Source organism: Podarcis cretensis (genome assembly GCF_951804945.1).
Source record: "Podarcis cretensis genome assembly, chromosome: 9".
Taxonomy (NCBI): Eukaryota; Metazoa; Chordata; class Lepidosauria; order Squamata; family Lacertidae; genus Podarcis; species Podarcis cretensis.
The window spans coordinates 62,105,671-62,128,023 of NC_137178.1; the positions used below are offsets into that span (position 1 = coordinate 62,105,671).

Genomic DNA, 22,353 nt, shown 5'->3' on the forward strand with positions numbered 1-22,353 from the left:
TACCTAAAGCTAAATGAATCAAAATTTACTTTTGAGAATATCAGGTCCAGAAATTAAGTAAAAGAGATTTTGAAATGTGTTGATGTTACATATTTATTTATTTAAAATACTTCTAGGCTGCCTTGCTGTCTCTTACAACACGTTTTCAAGGCTGTAGTGATTCACAAAGGCTATGTGGAATGATGATGATGATTATATACCATGATCCCCCTTTTTATCAGAGGCAATAAAAAAGGTAAAGGACCCCTGACAGTTAAGTCCAGTAGCAGACGACTCTGGGGTTGCGGTGTTCATCTTGCTTTACAGGCCAAGGGAGCCGGCGTTTGTCTACAAACAGTTTTTCCTGGTCATGTGACCAGCATGACTAAGCTGCTTCTGGTGCAACGGAATACCGAAACCAGAGAAGCACACGGAAACGTTGTTTACCTTCCCACCGGAGCCGAACCTATTTATCTACTTGCACTTTTTGGCGTGCTTTCGAGCTGCTAGCTTGGCAGGAACTATCAGAGGTAATATCCTCTCCTAAATCAGTGCATAGTTTACTAATAATACAATTTTCTAGTTTTCTCCACTATGAACAACTGTCAACTGAGCATATCTACACTGCATATGCAAAAGCAAATCTCTTCATTTGCAGTCTTGCCCTAAGGATATTTATATTAGCAATATACTACAGTGGTACCTTGGTTCTCAAATCGCCTTGGTACTTGGTTCCCAAACGTCAAAAACCCGGAAGTGAGTGTTCTGGTTTTCATACGTTTTTCGGAAGCCGAACATCCGATGCAGCTATCGGCTATTGTTTCCAGGTGCCTGCACCAATCAGAAGCTGTGGCTTGGTTTTTGAACATTTTGGAAGTCAAACGGACTTCCAGAATGGATTAAGTTCGGTGCTTTTGTTTTTGCTATTTATGTTGTGTTTTTATTTTTGAGGCTTTTTCTGTTAATTTGTTTTTGTGACTGTGTGGAACCCAGTTCAGCTACCGATTGATTGTGTGACTGTGGAAATGGATAAAAGCCCCCCATCCAAACAATGACTATCATCAGTGCATGTAAGAAAAAAATTAATTTTAATTTTTATCATCTACAATACTGTTTTATTTTATAGTACAGTACATTGATTATTGCTTTCATTTTATGGATCAATGGTCTCGTTAGATAGTAAAATTCATGTTGAATTGCTGTTTTAGGGGTTGTTTTTAAAAGTCTGGAACTGATTAATCCGTTTTGCATTACTTTCTATGGGAAAGTGTGCCTTGGTTTTGGAACGCTTTGGTTTTGGAACAGACTCCCGGAATGGATTAAGTTTGAGAATGAAGGTACCACTGTAATGGATTCAATTTGACAACTCATATACTTCCATTACAGAACATATGCTGAATAAGCTCAAACCTCTTACCAAGTTTTGCTGTTTGACAAATACTCTGAACTGCACTGCTAAGGTGCAAACCTGAAAGCACTGCAGTGACAGTGATGCTGTTGCAAGTTGTCACAGCCTCTAGCTTTCATCTTCAGTTTAGTGTTCCAGAACTTGTGACAAACGAAACATCAAAGTAACTTTTATTTTTTTTTTAAAAAAAAATCATGTTAAACGTACAAAGAATTTTGAGTGAAAGCAGGTTTTTCAGAATTGCAGTCGTCGTGTAGAACAGGTACCATTACAAAATGCTTTCTTCCACATTATCTGAAATGAAAAAGTATTGGTTAAAGGCATTCAGCCCCTTTGGAGGACAAGGTGTGACCTAGCTTAATGTTGGGGATTCCCCCCGCCCCCCAGTCAAGCAGTAGTAGTTGATCTAATGGACTTCAAGTAGTAAAACACCGTGCAGCCTATGGTTCAAAAATACATAAATTGGTTAATCTAATAAATGTAGCATTTTGCTAAATGTAGCATTTTGCTAAATATACAACACTCTTGGTTTTGAAAACTACCTACATGACTGGTGAAGCAAACAATGTACAGTGGTTCCTTGGTAGTCGGAATGGCTTGACTCCTGAACAAATCGGCTCCTGAACGCCACAAACCCAGAAGTGAGTGTTCCGGTTTGCAAACACTTTTCGGAAGCTGAACGTCCGATGCGGCTTCCGATTGAGTGCAGGAAGCTCCTGCAACCAATTGGAAGCTGCACCTTGGTTTTCAATATTAAATTATTTAAATTCGTTTTACATTTATCTACCACCTCTCTTTCATCCTGGAACCCAAGGTATCCTATATTTAGTTCCCAAGTGGTCTCCCATGAAGGCACCAACCAGACCTAGACTGACTTAGCTCTAGCAAGATGGTAGAGTCATGTCCCTTCAGACCATATACCCTGGGCCATATTCTAAGCTAATCTTCATGTATGTGTTAAAGCAGCAGCTGCAGTTGTTGCTGAAGAAGAGCCACATTTAGAACGCCGTTTTGGAAGAGACTTGAAATGCTGGCCACAGATGCAGCACAATTCTCTTTTAATGATAAAAACCATACTAATGAGCATGGAAGTGACAGCACCTACCAGCCTCACTTCCATTTTGTCTAAATCTGCTGTTAAACTGAGACTAAGGTCAGAGAGAATACTTGGCAGTGAAAGCCAGGGAGGAGTTTACCCCTCTGTTGCATTTTATCATTAACATAGTGAGTCATAATTCCTCAGAGCTAGCCAAGAAAATACAAATAGGCAAGCAGCGTGGGGAGGGAATAAAACAGAGAGATGAAGATAAGCACACTTAATAATCTGAAGGAGAAGAAAGTGCTATTTCTGACCTGCCCACCACCCTACAACCAAGATGCCAACAATAGTCAAGTTTTTTACCTCTTACTAAACCTGATGCGGCAGTAAGCAAGATCATAACTCTTTCCATTGTTTATAGTGACTGATTTCGAAGATACTGATATATTTCAAAAAGCAACCAAAATCTTGTGAAAACTACAAAGCTGTGTCTACCTGTTTTAAGAAGCAGAAGGATCTGGTTTTTCTGATGCACTTGATTCAAACTTAGCTTTGCATTCGTTGCAGACATGAGGACAGTGCCTAAAACATTAGGAGAAGGGGGGAGAGGAGTTAACGTTACACAAGATTCTTCCCAAATCAAGAGATCTTCACATGGGGCTTTGCACCTGACACTTCCACCTCCACCCTGGGTCCCAATGCACCAAAAATGTCAGCTGCCCTGTTTTCCACACAGTAATTTGCACATGATCTAGCTACATGCAGAAGGATAAAGTGCTTGATATAAATTGATAAGACATGGTCACAATTCTAGCGTGGTGCAGATAGGCAGTTCTATTCCTTTCTGTGAAAGGAAGGGCCTTTGATCCAATGGATACTCCCACTAATAGGAGGGGAGACAGCAGGCAATATTTCTCACTGTGCACTTTCAAAGCTGTTCTAGAGGCCTCTCACCCCCTCCAGTTCAGATGTGCAGAGGAAATGGGAAATCACTGAGATTTTTGTAGAGCCTTTGTGACCTAGAAGAGTGGTTTTTCAACAGTGCTCTTATCACAAGGTTCCTTGATACAACCCAAGAGTCACTTGTCTGTATTTATTCCAAACAGACCTTTTCCATCCGGGACCAAACGGTTTAAGACCAGCGCTTTCAAACTTCTTCTGACAGGTTCTTATGTATGACATTGTCCCAATACCATAGCCCAGGGCACCAGCAACTGCAGAGAGAGATCAAATTGTTGTCAGATGTAGAAATCAGATATAAAGGTATTCACAAGTAATACAGGCTTTGAAAAGTACAGTGGTACCTCGGGTTACATAAGCTTCAGGTTGCAGACTCTGCTAACCCAGAAATAATACCTCGGGTTAAGAACTTTGCTTCAGGATGAGAACAGAAATTGTGTGACAGCAGCGCAGCAGGCCCCATTAGCTAAAGTGGTGCTTCAGATTAAGAACAGTTTCAGGTTAAGAACAGACCTCCGGAACGAATTAAGTACATAACCAGAGGTACCACTGTATTATCCAGATCAGATATTTTGCCTTGCTAATCCACACTGATCTGGGAAAGCAGGAAACCCAGAAAGAGATATCGCTTCACTGTGTTTGGTGGAGAGTTTAAAATAGCCTACTCTATTACTTTTTTAATATCAGTGAATGATTAAAGTCACAATCCATGGCTCCTTACAGGCAGCAGCAGGCAGCACACGTTCTGCTACAAAGGAGGATCTCAATATGTTCACCCATAGACCAGATGGCTGGTACCAAGTTGGGGACACCAAATGGCAGAGGGAATTTAGTTTACTTGTACAGTGGAAGGAGTCCAAGGAAGTTTGTGAAACTCCTGCATCAGCTTCTGCCTCCAATTCTGGACTTGTCTTGGCCACAGACTCACCCAGCTCACTAAGCCCTATTACCCCTTCCTCTTCTGATACCTCCCCCTCCCGGTCTTCTCCCTCTGACCACTCATTGTTCCACCACCAATCCCTGGGCTCTGAGCCTTCTTCCCTTGGTGGCTCCCCAGCTGCTTCCTCCCCACCATTACTCTGTGTCCAGCCAGTCCATGACATGTTATTTGTTTTCCACTGCAGTAGCACTGGCTTCCACTTCACTCTGCTCACTTGCTTGCTTCAGTCACCTAAAGAGAGTGACCCTCCAGCAGAAGCGGGGATTCTTTTTCAACCTGAGCCACTTTCTCTCCTAGGCAACTTTCCAGAGGTCACATGGGTCCACAGGCAACCAAGTGGGCAAGGCAATGGGCATGACACTTAAGATTTGTTCCGCAAGCCATATTCCAGCCACACAAACCCAGACCTACATAACCCCACACCTCCCCACAGACACTTTCCAGCCAAGCAAGAGGAGGGTGTAGAGCAGGGCCCAATGAGGGGAATGGCCTGGCGATAGTCCCGGAGGCCTGCATTTAGCCCACAGGACTGGGGCTCCCTACTCTGTTGGCATCCATCTGCCTCGGGAAACAACGGAGTGTGCCATGCGGGTAAAGCCAAACCACTGCATTGCCAGCACCGAAGTAGCCTCTGGGGTGCAAGCATGGGCAGTGTGTATGGAGGCCCTAGGCTGCCTCTTGGCCTCACTGATGTGGTCCAAAGGAAAGCAGAGTAGTATGTTTGCCACCAGCTTGGCTGTAGGAGTTGCCAGGAGGTGGCATAACAGGTGCCACCCAACCGTCTTAGGGACTCCACTCTGGATTGCGTAGGATTTTCTCCTTGGCCTTTTCTTCTCCAGAAGGTATGCTTCTCAATCCACTGGAGCCTGTGTTCACATGCAGGGGAAAGTCCCTAACTTGCCAGGGTTTGAGACCCATCGGCTACCCTTACCTGGTTCAGCCAGCCAGTTGAAGCCATTGCATGCTGACAGCTTCTAGGAGTGACACTCTAGCTCCACAGTAACATTTCAGTTGTGTACCAAGGTGTGGTCTGCACAGGTTTACTTAAGCAGATGTTCCCGAGTCGCAGCAGGATTGGACTTGAATATCCTTCCTGCTCTATTGTTTTGATAAAACCCTAACTATAGTAATTAATGATTACATACTATATAAAAGTGATCAGAATAAAGTTACAGCCTAATACAGAACCTTCAGAAACAACCGCATGATTCCAAAGCTCTCTCTGCAGTCATGAGGTCTACAAAACGGCTTTAATTTAAATGCTGAAAATTGACACTCGGGAAGCCAGAAGCTATACTAGATTCCACACATGCCCAAACTTATCATGCGAGCGTGGCAGCATTCCAGCATAATTACAATGGCCAGTTCTCACTTTTTCTGTTTAAAGAAAAAGAGTTTTTGGACTTACTTGCCAATTTAGGGAGTGATCCAAATTTAGGGCTTGGTTTGAGAACACCTGGAATAAAATGCAGTTATTAGGAAAAGCCTTTTAGACCGTCATTTGATGACACAACAGTTGTGCAGTTCTTCCATGAAATATATTGAAGCCTTATTATTATTATTATTATTATTATTATTATTATTATTATTATTATTATTATACTTCCCGCTTTAAACATATCAAGTGCTCCCATTATAATTTCCAGTTATAACTTTGATTCTCAAGTAATCCCATTTGAAATAATTACCGTATTTTTTGCACCATAACACTCACTTTTTTCCTCCTAGAAAGTAAGGGCAAATGTCTGTGCGTGTTATGGAGGGAATGCCTACGGGTGGCATTCCTACGGATTTTCCTCCTCTAAAAACTACGTGCGTGTTATGGTCGGGTGTGTGTTATAGAGCGAAAAATACGGTAATATCTAGAAGGCTGTGAGCAAAATAAAAATAAAAATGTGAAAACTATTTTTACCCCGTAAGAAAACTTACTTCCTTTCCATAGCATTAAATTAACATGCCACCATGCTCAGCCAAGGCAGCACATTTCACAAGTCTTGCAAAAACAAAACCCCAACCAACCAACAACAACCCCACATTATATTTTAGGAGAATACCTAAATGTAAGAACAGCAGGCTGTATCAAGCCAATGGCCCATCTACTCCAGCGTCTTGTTCTCACAACGGCCAACCAGATGCTTGTTAGGAAACCCACAAGCAGGACCTGAGCACAATAACACTCTCCCACTCGGCAGTTTCCAGTAATTGTTATGCTGGAACATTACTGCCCCTGACCATGATGGCAAAGCACAGCTATCATGGCTAGCAGCCACTGATAAATACACAGAAGCACTCTTAATCAGGAAGCCATTGTTGAACATACCGTATTTTTCACTCCATAAGGCGCACCTGACCATAAGGCGCACCTACTTTTTTGGGGGGGAGGGGGGAATCAAGAAAAAAAATGCGGCTCTTGGGGGCTTTTGCGGGAGGTGGGGGAAGTGAGAGAGCCTCACTCTGTCCCTTCCCCCACCTCCCGCAAAAGCCAGGGATAGCCGTGCGAAGCCTCCCCAGGGCAGCGGGATGAAGGCTCCCGCTCGACCCAAAGAGCAGGTTGGGGAGCAGCGGAAAGGCTGCGCACAGCCTTCCCGCTGCTTCCCGGGGCTGGCGGTGGGGGAAGCGTGGCTTTCCCCCACCACCAGCCCCACAAGCTCGGGGAGCAGCCTTTCCACTGCTCCCCAACCTGCTCTTTGGGGAAAGCCACCACCAGTCCCAAAGAGCAGGTCGGGGAGCAGCCTTTCTGCCGCTCCCTGAGCTTGTGGGGCTGGCGGTGGGGAAAGCCAAGCTTCCCTCACTGCCAGCCCCGGGGAGCAGCTTGTGGGGCTGGCGGAGGGGAAAGCCCCCCCCAGCCCCAGGGACCACACATTTGCTCCATAAGACGCACAGACATTTTCCCTTAGATTTTAAGAGGGGGAAAGTGTCTTATGGAGCGAAAAATACGGTACATAAAACAGAGAAATGTACCCAGTGGCAAGTCTGGGCTCGCCTCTACACAATGCGTAAGAGCCACCATATATTTCACATCACCTGTTGAATATATTGAGACCTAAGAGTTGAAACAGCACCCAGACTGAGATTTCCACCACAAGATCTATTCTGGGTTTTTCCCTCAGCATTTACCAAGCTTTAGCAGTGATTGACTGGTGGCTCTAAAAACTGTCCGTGTGTTTGTTTGTTTTTACATTGAAGAAAGAAAAAAGCTACTTACCATTGGCAAGTAATCCTTGAGTGATTAGCATTCCTCCCAGTGACAGAGGGAGAGCTGCATACAATGAAACAAGCAATTATAGCCTTTGCATAAATTCAGATGCATCTCCCGCCCACCCTACATAGTGTCGTTAAAATGTGGTATAACAACTATTTCGCTTGTTCTAAAAAAAAAAAATATGAAAAGAGCAAATTAGAAAATCTGAAGCTGGAATTCTGAAGTGCTGACTTTGCCGAATACTGGGTTTTATACTCTGCACTGCTATACAGTTAATATTTTCATTTTCTGTGCTTACTGGCAGCTTCCACATTTAATATCTGCTAAATAAGTACAATAGCCTTGCTGCAACTCCAGTTTTGAGCACCACTGTGCAACAAATTGGTGACATGTATCCATCTAGTTCAGCGTTTCCCAAACTTGGGTCTTCTGCTGTTTTGGGACTAAAATTCCCATCATCCTTGACCACTGGTCCTGCTAGCTAGGGATGATGGGAGTTGTAGCCCAGAAACAGTGAGAGACCCCTGATCTAGTTCAAGGGGCTGGATGAGCACAATACACGTGTGGTTCCAGATATGCATCTTTAACACATAGAGAAGACACTCATGTGTAGACTTAGGTGGGCTGTAGCCTGGGTGGACAAAGGAAGGAACAAAGAAATCACCAGCTTTGCAACAATAAAAAGTCCATAAAATCAATAGCCCATAAAAACATTAACCATCATACATGCTCACACAAGGTAATTTGGATGCTACATTTGTGGACTAAAGAAAAACAACTTTTAAGATCAGATTCTTCACAAACCACAAGTGATGCAGCAAACGGATGTTACAAGCCCGATATACTCAAAGATTTCAGTCTAGTTTGTACACCATATCTCAGCTTATTATGCTGAGAAATAAACAAGTATTTTGCCCACACATGCAGCCTCCCTTTGTAGTAAGGCTCCAATTAATTATAATTTCCCATGTCATCTGAACAAGGAAACTAGGCTTATCAGCATCAAAACAAGCCAGGATCTTAAACCTTCAGACTATGGTCAAAGGGCTTGATCATATCTCAAGTCATTTAACTGAGATTATGATTATGAAAACATGGCCATTAACTGTGATCAGATATAATGATAAAACTTGAGCTCATGCACTCCTAGCACAGCTACAAGGAGAAGCAGTTTTTAATTTCCACTTTTAAATAACTACAATTTAGTGTTCTGTCTGAACCTGGACAAACTGCAGTAATTCTTAACTTTTTTATATATATACTGAAACTGCCTTGGTCATGCTGGTTGATGATCTCCGGTGGGCTAGGGACAAAGGTGAAAGCTGTTTCCCAGTTCTGCTGGATCTCTCAGCGGCCTTTGATACCATCGACCGTAACATTCTTCTGGACTATCCAGAGGAGCAGGGTGCACTGTTATACAATGGTTCCGCTCCTTCCTCCTGGGCCGTGTCCAGAAAGTGGTGTTGGGGGATGAGGGTTCAGGCCCCTGGGCTCTCACTTGTGGGGTGCCTCAGGGTTCTGTCCTCTCCTCCATGCTTTTTAACATCTACATGAAGCCACTGGGAGAGATCATCAGGTGGTTTGGGCTCAGTGTTCATTAGTATGCGGATGATACCCAGCTCTATCTCTCTTTCAAATCGGAACCAGTGAAGGCAGTGACGGTCCTGTGTGAGTGTCTGGAGGGGTTGGAGGGTGGATGGCGGCTAACGGATTGAAGTTGAATCGTGACAAGACGGAAGTACTGTTTTGGGGGGATGGGGCGGTGGGTGTGGGGGACTCCCTGGTCCTGAATGGGGCAACTGTGCCCCCGAAGGAGCAGGTGCACAGCCAGGGGGTCAATTTGGACTCATAGCTGTCCATGGAGAGGCGCAGGTTAACTCTGTGTCCGGGGCAGATTCTACCAGCTCCATCTGGTACACAGGCTGAGACCCTACCTGCCTGCGGAGTGTCTCACCAGAGTGATACACGCTCTAGTTATCTCCCACTTGGACTACTGCAATGCACTCTACACGGGGCTATCTTTGAAGGTGACTCAAAAACTACAACTAATCCAGAATGGGGCAGCTAGACTGGTGACTGGGAGTGGCCGCCGAGATACACTGGTCTTGAAAGACCCACATTGGCTCACAGTACGTTTCCGAGCACAATTCAAAGTGTTAGTGCTGACCTTTAAAGCCCTAAATGGCCTCGGCCCAGTACACCTGAAGGAGTGCCTCCACCTCCATAGTTCAGCCCAGACACTGAGGTCCAGCTCCGAGGGCCTTCTGGCGATTCCCTCACTGCGAGAAGTGAAGTTACAGGGAACCAGGCAGAGGGCCTTCTCAGTAGTGGTGCCTGCCCTGGGGAACGCCCTCCCATCATATGTCAAAGAAATAAACAACTATCTGACGTTTAGAAAACATCTGAAGGCAGCCCTGTTTAGGGAAGTTTTTAATGACTGATGTTTTAATGAATTTTTAATCTTTTGTTGGAAGCCGCCCAGAGTGGCTAGGGAAACCCAGCCAGATGGGCAGGGTATTATTATTATTATTATTATTATTATTATTATCATCATCATCATCATCATTATCATCCACTTTCAGGGCTTTTTTAATAAATAAAAAATGAAGCAATAAACAAACTATGGTTCACTGAAACAAGTCAAGTTCAAACCTTGGTTTAGGAAGCTGGCTTGTTTTGATAAACCACAGTGAGGGTTAACTACAATTTAGGCTTCATATGTAATACTAAACAGTGGTTAGTCAAAAACGGCTGCAAATTTTTGAATGGTGTATTTGCAGTGTTTAAAATGAGAGTGGAACAGGAGTGCACAAGCCCAAGGCTAGCCTAGCCTTATTCTAATGACAATAAGCCATCATTTATTACTACTTCTGAATGCAGCTATTGAAAATGATCTTTCTCACGTCTGCTTAATGTTACCAGTAAGAAAACCAGCAGGTTTTGGATTCAAATGCTGTGAAACAGAAGGATGTTCCAAGCAGGCCTAGTAGTAGTATTTCTCAAACAAGATATAAAACATTGAAACAAATGCTGTAAGGTAGACAACACCCTGCAACAAAAAACCAATGCAATTATATTTTGCATTGCATTAAAAACAAATAGACCTACCTCTATACCAGAAGCTTTCCTCTTTACATTGACGACGAATCTCTACAAATTCATCAGAATTAAGATTTGAGATTGGACAAGGGAGCTGGCTCTTAAAATAAAAACATGAACACTTTTATAAGAAAAATATGGTTTACCCTCCTCTCACTCCTTAAGAGTATAAATCATCTATTGTCTGCCGTTTATTTCATTATCTTTGGCTTCCATAATTTTTTTTTAATTCAACAAAAAAAGTTTAAAAATAGACAGAGAGGAAAACATTTCGCTTTTCCAGATAGCACAAAAATGTTAGAAATATCCTACCATTGTCGTTAGCAATACTATCAAGCATGCAATGTCAAAATGAAATGATCAAGCTTTAATACTCGATGGTGCACTCTGACTATAATGTACCGTATTTTTCGCTCTATAACACGCACCTGACCATAACACGCACATCGTTTTTAGAGGAGGAAAACAAGGGAAAAAACATTCTGAATGAAACAGTGGATGTATCATTTTGTGCTTCATGCTGTGGCCACAGACATGTGATCTGATGGTGAATTTGGGGTGACCCAATGCAAAAATCCTGAGAATCCCTGTGGATCCATGCTTTGTAACCACGTTTTTGCACCATTGCAGCCCCAGGCAACAGTGGGTGCGTGATTTTTTGGGGGCAGGCTGTAGCCATGGACATGCTATGTGCTCTGATGGTGAATTTGGGCTGACCCAATGCAAAGATCCTGAGGATCCATGTGGATCCATGTTTTGTAACCACGTTTTTGCACCATTGCAGCCCCAGGCAACAGTGGGTGCGTGATTTTGGGGGGGCAGGCTGTAGCCATGGACATGCTATGTGCTCTGATGGTGAATTTGGGCTGACCCAATGCAAATATCCTGAGGATCCATGTGGATCCATGTTTTGTAACCACGTTTTTGCACCATTGCAGCCCCAGGCAACAGTGGGTGCGTGATTTTTGGGGGGCAGGCTGTAACCATGGACATGCTATGTGATCTGATGGTGAATTTGGGGTGACTGAATGCAAAGATCCTGAGGATCCATGTAGATCCATGCTTTTTAACCAGGTTTTGCACCATTGCAGCCCCAGGCAACAGTGGGTGTGTGGTTTTTGGGGGGCAGGCTGTAGCCATGGACATGTTATGTGATCTGATGGTGAATTTGGGCTGACCCAATGCAAAGATCCTGAGGATCCATGTAGATCCATGCTTTTTAACCACGTTTTTGCACCACTGCAGCCCCAGGCAACAGTGGGTGCGTGATTTTTGGGGGGCAGGCTGTAGCCATGGACATGCTATGTGATCTGATGGTGAATTTGGGCTGACCCAATGCAAAGATCCTTAGGATCCATGTGGATCCATGCTTTTTAACCACATTTTTGCACCATTGCAGCCCCAGGCAACAGTGGGTGCGTGATTTTTGGGGGGCAGGCTGTAGCCATGGACATGCTATGTGATCTGATGGTGAATTTGGGCTGACCCAATGCAAAGATCATGAGGATCCATGTGGATCCATGCTTTTTAACCACATTTTAAGTGGGGAGGGAAGGAAAAACACAGAAGGGACAAGGAGCAGGAGAGGGGTGTGCAGAGAAGCAGCTGGCTAAGAATGCAGGAGAGGGGTAGGGAGGAAAGGAAGGCAAAAGTTTTTCCTCACCTACCCACCCAAGCCAGCCAGCTCGCACTCTCTCTCTCTCTCTCTCTCTCTCCCTCCTGCATGTTTTCAGCTTTCCCCTCTGCTTGCCTGGAGGGGAGGGGCTTTCCCTGCTCTTTGTTCCGTTTGAGCAAACACAGCAAGGAAACAGAGGTGGGTGGGCAGTAAGACCCTGAGGCAGAATGCCGGAAAGCAGCCGCTTCCTCTTTTCAAGTTTCCCTTCTAGGAGACGCGCGATTTGATTTTTGCCTGCTTTTTTTTGCCTCCCCTTGCACTATTTGGCTCCAGGGACCACACATTCGCTCAATAACACGCACAGACATTTCCCCTTCCTTTTTAGGAGAAAAAAATCTGCGTGTTATAGAAGGAAAAATACGGTACTTGTTTGTGATTAATGTGCAATTCACAGGTGCTATGAAGTTTAAAATGCAGCAGAAATGAATGGTGCTAAGACAGTGGTACCTCGGGTTAAGAATTCATTCTGGAGGTCCATTCTTAACCTGAAACTGTTCTTAACTTGAGGTATCACTTTAGCTAAGGGGGCCTCCCGCTGCCGCCGCTGTTCTCATCCTGAAGCAAAGTTCTTAACCGGAGGTAAAATTTCTGGAATAGCAGAGTCTGTAACCTGAAGCGTCTGTAACCTGAAGTGTCTGTAACCCGAGGTACCACTGTAATGGAGGGGAAATGTGTGGTCCTGCGGGTATCCTTTCTTGGAGGTTTCTAAGCAGAGGTTAGATGGCCACCTGTCATCTATGTTCAGTTCAGATTCCCACACTGCAGGGGGCTGGACTAGATGATCCCCAACTCTACAATTCTATTATCATCCTTTAGCACTGACAGTTCAACAACATCAGGAAACCCACAGACTCCCACCGTCACCCCTGCTTTAAAGGGTTTCTTTTTAAAGTCCCTTTTTGTTCAGATGCTACATAATTTCATCTTCCCCTTTCCCCTCGCAGGTGCAGATTATGTTTCCATCTATTTACTTTGAGCCAAAAATATGTGCAAGGTAAGATATGAGAATCATTAGCTACAGTTCTTTAACTGCTAGCAGCATAAAATTAAGCTGAATCCTATTTAATCTCCCCAGGGTTTGTGGGATCTTCGACTTTCCATGAGAGGCAGAGCTATCCTGCCTCCTCCTTATTCTTAGACCTGCACTAGATTATGTGGAGCACTTTTTGCACTAGAAAAGGGAAAGGTTGAAGTGCAGAGCCCCTTTTGTTTCCACGTGATAATCAAGACTACATCAGATTTGCCTCTGCTAGTATGTAAAATAATAATAATAATAATAATAATAATAATAATAATAATAATTCCAAATAGAAAGAACAAACCTGATTCTTTTGTCCTACTGAAGAGGCCTGAACTTTATCATCACCTGGGGCAGAAGTCATAGCTCCTGATAATGTTGCCAGCAAATATGACCCCCGGTAAAATGTGAGTTTCCTAAAACAAAAGAACAGTTATAAGAAGAATGCAACGTGCATTTCAAAAGCAACCTCACAAACGTTTACTTTTTACCATATTGACATGTTAAGCTGTCTTAGAGACTATTGGTCCATCAGTTTAGTACAGTCTACTCTTATTGACAGCAGCATTCCATGATTTCCCTTCCCAGCTCCATTGTATGAGATCCATTTTTAACTGGAAATGAAAGGTGTTAAATCTAGGACTATCCGCACGCAAGGCGTGTGTTTTTGACCCCTCAGCAACGGCCCTCCTACCAAAGGAAATCAGAAGTAAGAGACAGTTATAGCCAATGAAAAATGTATTCTCCCCCCCCCCCATTATTGCACCTTTATTATGACATTGGAAAGCGTAACTGTAGCACATTTTGATTTTGTAAGCCAACGTGAGCCAGTTGGTTAGAGTTTGGACCTGATAATGAAAAGGTTGAAGGTTCGATTCTCGAATGGGATGGCTGCATATTCCTGCATTGTAGGCGGTTGGACCAGATGATCTTCTGGGTCCCTTCCAACTCTACAATTCAACTGCTCCGTGGGAATGTGGCTGAATTTTCGCAAATAGTAAATGCATACAATCATACCCCCACCTGCTTAGAAATGATGAGTCATAATTCATTGAAAAGCCATCCTGTACAATAAAGCTTAATTCGAGCCAAGGATCATGCCCTGCCCCCAAACATTATAATGCTGCATTTTAATGCAGCCTGGAACATACAGAATAATAATTTGGGGGGGTGGGGTCAGAAAATATTTGCAACCCTGTTTCCAGTTAATGTGTACATTACGCAATGCACACTAACAACTCCAAGTTCCATGAAGTTGGATGTGGTATCAATGTGACAAATTTGCAGCTGTGCAACTCTTGTTTCAGAAATTAAGTAATGAAAATAACAAGAAATTACAAGATGCATACCCTTCGACATTTCTCCGATGAAAATAGGGACAGTTCCATTCCATAAGGATAATGGTACTTTTATACCCAACACATCTTACTGGGTTGCCCCAGCACAACATATATCACAAAATTTTAAAAAAACTTTTTATTTTTAAATTTAATTATAGCATCCAACACTTCTCTGGTGAAAATAGGGACATCCTAAAGAAAAGTGGGACATTCGGGGAATTGGAAAAATAAAAATGCGGCTGCCTTCTACGACTGGATAGAAAACTTATGAACAACTTGCACATAAACGCAGACTTGCCATGGACAAATTCAATGATATTTGGAACCCGTTCTTACAAATACTGTAATAGGTTAAGATCTGGTGAAGTACAAAAACCACCTTATAAAATATGCAGTTTTGGGTTTCCCCTGCCCCCCCCCTTTATTTTCCCTTCTGCACGGGTTCTCTTTCTCTTTTATTTACGTCTCGCCATGTTTAGCGCACACAGAATTGTGTACTTTTTTGTGTGTACTTTTTGGAACTTTCAATAAAGATTTTTTTTAAAATTCTAGCACGTCTCCCCCCCCCCACCTTATCTAAATTCTGTAATTCGGCATTTGAACGACTGGCGTGAATAATTGCGTTATAAAAACTGACGTTGTTTTAATGAGGCTATGATTGGATTGTAATTGAAAACGAATAAACAAATGATTACCCAAAGAGCCTGGCCGGGGGGCTCGGAAGCCCAGCGCTGCACCCCCACCCACCGCCCAGCCCCTTCTCGCCCACCCCGCCGGCGCCCCCAGCAGCCTTACCCGCCAAGGCCCTTCGCTCGTACCCTTTGCCCTCTTCCTCGCCGCGCCTCTGCCCCGGGGCTGCTCCGTCCTTCCCGGCCCAGGCGCCTCCCTCGCCCGGCCTCCGCGCGCGCTCTTTGGCGAAGCAAGGCGCCCGCCTGTTAGGTAACCGTGTCGTCCGAAGGCGGAGCTTTTCCCTTCTCCGCGCCCGGAGCAGAAAAGCGGAGCGGACCGAGGGAAAGACTGGGGAAAACTGCTGCTCTCCGCGCCTCCTTCCTTTCACGACGCGTCTCCAACACCATCGCCCGGCTCCTGCGAAAGGCTCCCCTCATATCATAGAACCATAGAGTTGGAAGAGACCACAAGGGCCATCGAGTCCAACCCCCTGCCAAGCAGGAAACACCATCAGAGCACTCCTGACATATGGTTGTCAAGCCTCTGCTTAAAGACCTCCAAAGAAGGAGACTCCACCACACTCCTTGGCAGCAAATTCCACTGTCGAACAGCTCTTACTGTCAGGAAGTTCTTCCTAATGTTTAGGTGGAATCTTCTTTCTTGTAGTTTGGAACCATTGCTCCGTGTCCGCTTCTCTGGAGCAGCAGAAAACAACCTTTCTCCCTCCTCTATGTGACATCCTTCTATATATTTGAACATGGCTATCATATCACCCCTTAACCTCCTCTTCTCCAGGCTAAACATGCCCAGCTCCCTTAGCCATTCCTCATAAGGCATCGTTTCCAGGCCTTTGACCATATTGGTTGCCCTCCTCTGGACACGTTCCAGTTTGTCAGTGTCCTTCTTGAACTGTGGTGCCCAGAACTGGACACAGTACTCCAGGTGAGGTCTGACCAGAGCAGAATACAGTGGCACTATTACTTCCCTTGATCTAGATGCTATACTCCTATTGATGCAGCCCAGAATTGCATTGGCTTTTTTAGCTGCCGCGTCACACTGTTGGCTCATGTCAAGTTTGTGGTCAACCAAGACTCCTAGATCCTTTTCACATGTACTGCTCTCAAGCCAGGTGTCACCCATCTTGTATTTGTGCCTCTCATTTTTTTGCCCAAGTGCAATACTTTACATTTCTCCCTGTTTAAATTCATCTTGTTTGTTTTGGCCCAGTTCTCTAATCTGTCAAGGTCGTTTTGAAGTGTGATCCTGTCCTCTGGGGTGTTAGCCACCCCTCGGAATAGGGCGTCCATATTGCAAAAAGTAAAGTTGTCGAGTTTTTAGGTTTTTTTTTTTAAGGAAACCGCCACAATTGTTGAGTGCTTTCTCCCCCCCTCACAGAAACCAACCAAAATTGACCAATGGTTGCCACTTTTCAAAACATCACAGAGTTGTCAAGCTTCTTTTTAAGAAGAAACCAAAATTAAGTGTCTGAAGAATCGTTCTTTGCGCAAGCAATGTAAGGAAACCACCACAATTGTTGCGCTTTTATTAAGGAAACTGTTAGCTGTTGAGCGTTTTTTTTTTAATTTTCCTGAGGTATGCCCTGTTAAGTTCATTGGGACTTACTCCCTAGCACAAGGGTGCCCAACTTTTCAAAGATGGCCAAATTGCATGTGTGATGCCTGCCTGCCCTAGCAAAGCTTTACCTTCGAATCATGGAATTGTCACATTTAGGACAAGGTAAAGGGACCCCTGACCATTAGGTCCAGTCGTGACCGACTCTGGGGTTGTGGCGCTCATCTCGCTTTATTGGCTGAGGGAGCCGGCATACAGCTTCCGGGTCATGTGGCCAGCATGACTAAGCCGCTTCTGGCGAACCAGAGCAGCGCACGAAAATGCCATTTACCTTCCCGCCAGAGCGGTACCTATTTATCTACTTGCACTTTGACGTGCTTTCGAACTGCTAGGTTGGCAGGAGCAGGGACTGAGCAACGGGAGTTCACCCCATTGCGGGGATTCGAACCGCTGACCTTCTGATGGGCAAGTCCTAGGCTCTGTGGTTTAACCCACAGCGCCACCCACATCCCATTTAGGACAAGAGCTGCAGTTAAATGGGATTTCAAAGACAGAATTGATGTCTGGGGCAATTTCCTAAAGGCAGCACTTCGTATTGGATCTTTGGCAAGCGTCAATTGCGAAATCTTTTAAAAATCTCAGTAATTTTTGGGTTTTCCTAAAAGAAGCTCAACAATTCAGGGGTTTTCAAAAAAAGAGAGGCAACTCTACTCTCAATGTAAAATGTTAACACTTTTGAATTTCAGGGTGGAATCTACACACATATAAAAACCATTCTGAAAATGCTTTTTTTAAAAAAGTGTTTTTAAAAACACATTGAATTTTCCCTAAGGCTTACCATCGCCGTCTAATGTCACATTGTATATTGCACTTAAAACACACTTAAAATGTTTTATTTGCAGCTGTATAGCTGAGTCAGTCTGCATTCTTTCTTTCTTTCTTTCTTTCTCTCTCTCTCTCTCTCTCTCTCTCTCTCTCTCTCTCTCTCTCCCTCCCCCCTCCCAAGTTAGGGATCATATCCAAATGCATGTGATTGAAAGGTGCAAAACAAAGTCATGTATCTGTAGCCAAGCTCAGACAAATTTACAACTTTGTGTGCCTGTGTGTGCATGTGACCAATCCCAGAGGGGCCATCCTGTGAGGCCGCAATAGATGGTAATGGATTGCTTTGAAGCCACTTCAGCACCAAATGAACAACAACAACAACAAATCACCCCCACCCAACCTCCAAGATCTGTCCTGTATTTTGCCAGAACAAAGGTGGCAACCCTAGTTGGAAGGGACCGTGAGGGTGGGTTCTGGTGCCCTGTGCCCTGAATAGCTCCACTCCAGGAAAGAGCTTTATAGCTGCTGGAGTGCTGCAAAAAAGAAAAAGAAAAAAGTATACTACCGTGGTACCTCTAGATGCGACCGGTTTCCGTTCCGGAGCCCCATTTGCATCCAGAAGTGAACGCAACCCGCGTGTGCGGGTCGCGATTTGCCACTTCTGCGCATGCGCATGATGCCATTTTGACCGTCTGCGCATGCGCGAGCTGCAAAACCCGGAAGTAACACACTCCGTTACTTCTGGGTTGCTGCAGCGCGCAACCCAAAAATACTTATCCCGAAGCTACTTCAACCCAAGATGTGACTGTATTTCAAATAAGAAGGTTATTGGGTGCATGTAGCTACCACAGACACAAACTTATTAGATGCTGATGTAATGGAATAATAGAATTTTAGAGTTGGAAGGGACTCTAAGGGTCATCTAGTCCAACCCCCCAATGCAGGAATCTCATCTAAAGCATCCATGACAGATGGCCATCCAATCTCTGCTTATAAACCTCCAAGGAAGGAGCGTCTGCCACCTTGTGGGAGTCTGTTCCAGTGACCAACAGCTCTTACTGACAGAAAGTTCTTCCTGATGTTGTCTTGTTGGGATAACTTTCTGAGGCTGCGTAGCTGTGTTTCAGTCCTGACGATTGCATTGATCATCTTGCGTTTTAAAGATTTAAACTCAATTTTAAATAGGGACAAATAGGGAAGGGAATCTTATTCCAGAAGGGGAAATTCATAGGCAGCTGAAAGGAAATTTGATGCAGGGTGAGGAGTTATGCAAACATACAGAGAAAGGCTTCCAAACTTTAGTGCGTGCAAACCTTTCGAAAACAAAAACACACCTTAGTCCGCCTGACTTGTTTGGTTTTGCCTTTAGCCTGATTTCTCCCTTAGTTACAGGCAAATCTGGAGTGCTAATAATCCAAGAGAGCAAATACTGGCGCAGCTGCTGGCCTTGTGCTCCACTCCCTGAAGCAAATCTTGCAAAGGTATAGTACTGTTTTCCCGTTAATAGACATGCTGCCTGATCCTATGCATATTTACTCAGAAATAAACTCTGATGTTTTCACTGCAGTCCGAAAGGGTGTGAAAGGTGTTTTCTAGTGCCCTGTGCCATGAATAGCTCTTGTCTGGGAAAGAGCTTTATAGCTGCTGGAGCACTGCCAAAAAAAGTATACTATTGCAGATAAGTAAGTACTCGGGTGCATTTAGCTAGCACAGACGCAAACTTATTAAATGCTGATTTTGTAGAATCATAGAATTGTAGAGTTGGGTTCTGAGGGTCATCTAGTCCAACCCCCTGAAATGCAGAAATCTCAATGAAAACATCCATGACAGATGGTCATCCAGTCGCTGCTTGAAAACTTCCAAGGAAGGAGAGTCTACCACCTTCCATGGAAGTCCATTCCACTGTCTTAACAGCTCCTACTGTCGGAAAGTTCTTCCTGGTGTTTAGTCAGAATCTCCTTTCTTGTAACTTGAATCCATTGGTACGGATCCTACCCTTGGGACCAGGAGAAAACAAGCTTGCTCCTTCTTGCACACGTGACAGCCCTTGAGATATTTGACAATGCCTATCATATCTCTTCTTGGCCTACTCTTTTACAGTCTAAACCAGGCACCCCCAACCTTTGGCCCTCTAGATGTTTTGGACTACAGTTCCCATCATCCCTGACCACTGGTCCTGTTAGCTAGGGATCATGGGAGTTGTAGGCCAAAACATCTGGAGGACTGCAGGTTGGGGATGCCTGGTCTAAACGTACCCAACTCCCTCTACCGTTCCTCATTAGACTTGGTTTGGTTTCAACAAAACACATCAGGGATGGAGAATCTGTAGGCTCTGGACATTGCTGAACTACAAATCCTATCATCCCTGACCATTGGGACTGATGGGGTTTGAAGTCAAACAAAGTCTGGAAGACCACAAGTTTGCCATCCTTGAATTACATAGTTCTATATTCTTGGCCTACGATTGTTTTCCCGTTCACTTTTTTTCTTCTCTCCCTGTGTGACATTTTTCTTCTCATGACATGCACACCAAGCATAAATAACTATATAGGAAACTATAATTAGCAAGCCTAATTCTTAAAAAATAGCACCATGATGCTGGGAATAACAGGCAGAGCTCTTTTCTTCACCACTGAGCAAAGCACATGCCACTCCTCATATTTGATTTATCACTAGCACCGATGGAGGTTAAGAAAAGGCAATTCATATTATGCTTTACTGCCACCTCCTGGCTGCCAGTGCATATACTGCATACATATGTACTGTATATTTATCACCCCATTTTTATCCCACCTTAGAATGAAAAAAAAAAAAACCCCAAACTCAAGGCAGCTTAATATAAAAGCATACAAGAAAATGACAAGTAGTCCTCTCAATAAAACAGCAGCAAAAACAGCACATAGCAGCAGCAGCAACAAAATAAAACAGAGATACCAGATTTTTTTTTAAATAGATAAAAATACGTCAGAATTGCCAACATGAACTTCCTGCCATTAGTTGGTTGAAAAGACTGGAGTAAAAGGTTGTGGATCAGTTCACATTTTGCCCTGCTGAAACAGTGCGTAAATTGCATATATTCAAGTGACATTTGGCAACTATAGTAGTGTTATGAGGTGGGGTTTTTTTAGGGGTGGGGGGAGGAAGTACTCTGTATGCAAGATCATCCTAACCCCTGGATCCAGCAAGTGTTAAAGTATAGGCCAGGCCAGTGGCGTAGCGTGGGGGGTGCAGGGGGGGCCGGCCACACCGGGCGCAACATCTGGGGGTTAGGGTTAGGGGGCGCAAATCCACGGGTTAGGGGGCGCAAATCCATGGGTTAGGGGGCGCAAATTACTTGCCTTGCCCGGGTGCTGACAACCCACGCTACGCCACTGGGCCAGGCTAACTCCCTGTGTTGAGGGTGCAGCATGAGATCGCAGCCCTGAAAAAGTGCTTTTTTCAGGGTGAGTTCTCAGCTTCCAAAATGAGCACTGTGCTCTCGTGTGAAAAAACATCATGTCCAGGTTTTACCAAGACAGTTGAGGGGTACGGGATTAATGACTGGCCACCACCTTATTTTTCCTGCTAATGACCCACACTTCCCTATACAGAGCCACCTTCAGATGTCTTCTAAAGGTTGTTTAGTTACTTATCTCATCGGTTCAGGGGTCACAGACACCCTCCAACATTTCTCTGATGAAAGGTGGGACATTCTGAGATCAGATCGGAAACTGGGATGGCATCTGTAAATTTGGGACTGTCCACCCAAAAATAGGGACACTTGGAGGGTCAGGAATGTTTGCACAGGCTCTTGGATGGACTGGGTGTCTTGACATGATTTGTAATAAATCTGAACACAGTTTGGGAAGGCAGGTCCTATATAGAAATGCATTGTAGCTATGCAGAGAATATGTATTTTCATGACAGTACATTTGTTAAAACGAAAACTCATTTTAATTCCTTGTCTCCTGAATAACAGTAATGTGTTTACATAGGTTTGTAGCTGAGTGAGCTGCACCCTCTTAAAATCACGAAGCAATCCTTAGATTGTTATGACGTGGCATATTTAAGGGGTTATTATGTGAAGTGTCAATGTCACTGCAGGGTGAAAGGGGAAAAAAATAAGGAGCAAGCAGGCAAGTGGTAAAACTGCAAAAAAAAAAAAACCCCACAAAAAAAACCAAAACAGACACAAAACCTCCTGGCTTCTGGGGCAAAATGATTGCAGACGGGGCAAGGGAGAATGTCCCCACAGTACATTTTGCTAATTACTGGTACTTAATTCTTCTGGCGGGACGCAGGTGGCGCTGTGGGTTAAAGCCTCAGCGCCTAGGGCTTGCCGATCGAAAGGTCGGCGGTTCGAATCCCTGCGGCGGGGTGCGCTCCCGCTGCTCGGTCCCAGCGCCTGCCAACCTAGCAGATCGAAAGCACCTCCGGGTGCAAGTAGATAAATAGGGACCGCTTACCAGCGGGAAGGTAAACGGCGTTTCCGTGTGCGACTCTGGCTCGCCAGAGCAGCGATGTCACGCTGGCCACGTGACCCGGAAGTGTCTCCGGACAGCGCTGGCCCCTGGCCTCTTAAGTGAGATGGGCGCACAACCCCAGAGTCTGTCAAGACTGGCCCGTACGAGCAGGGGTACCTTTACCT

The 22,353-nt window shown here is 44.5% G+C and overlaps 2 protein-coding genes across 4 annotated transcripts in view; one reads left to right on the forward strand and one right to left on the reverse strand.

Annotated features, from left to right (window-relative positions):
* Positions 1-1,540: 1,540 nt before the first annotated feature.
* Positions 1,541-15,666, reverse strand: OCIAD2 (OCIA domain containing 2). The gene is made up of 8 exons (XM_079989880.1): positions 15,456-15,666; positions 13,625-13,736; positions 10,637-10,727; positions 7,532-7,585; positions 5,735-5,782; positions 3,535-3,640; positions 2,922-3,008; positions 1,541-1,681 (listed from the first exon to the last, which is right to left on the reverse strand). The coding sequence occupies exons 2-7, from the start codon at positions 13,682-13,684 to the stop codon at positions 2,927-2,929; spliced, it is 441 nt and encodes a 146-aa protein (XP_079846006.1). The 5' UTR covers positions 13,685-13,736; positions 15,456-15,666; the 3' UTR covers positions 1,541-1,681; positions 2,922-2,926.
* CWH43 (cell wall biogenesis 43 C-terminal homolog) overlaps positions 7,702-22,353 on the forward strand; it is a 46,934-nt gene continuing 32,282 nt past the window's right edge. The window contains exons 1-4 of one of the 3 annotated variants that reach the window (XM_079989708.1): positions 7,702-9,311; positions 9,381-10,449; positions 13,247-13,296; positions 19,113-19,207. The gene's annotated coding sequence lies outside the window, so the exon portion shown is untranslated. Of the gene's footprint in view, positions 10,450-13,126; positions 13,297-19,112; positions 19,208-22,353 lie in introns of those variants that run through there. The other 2 variants (XR_013842136.1, XM_079989707.1) reach the window with 2 other exon arrangements.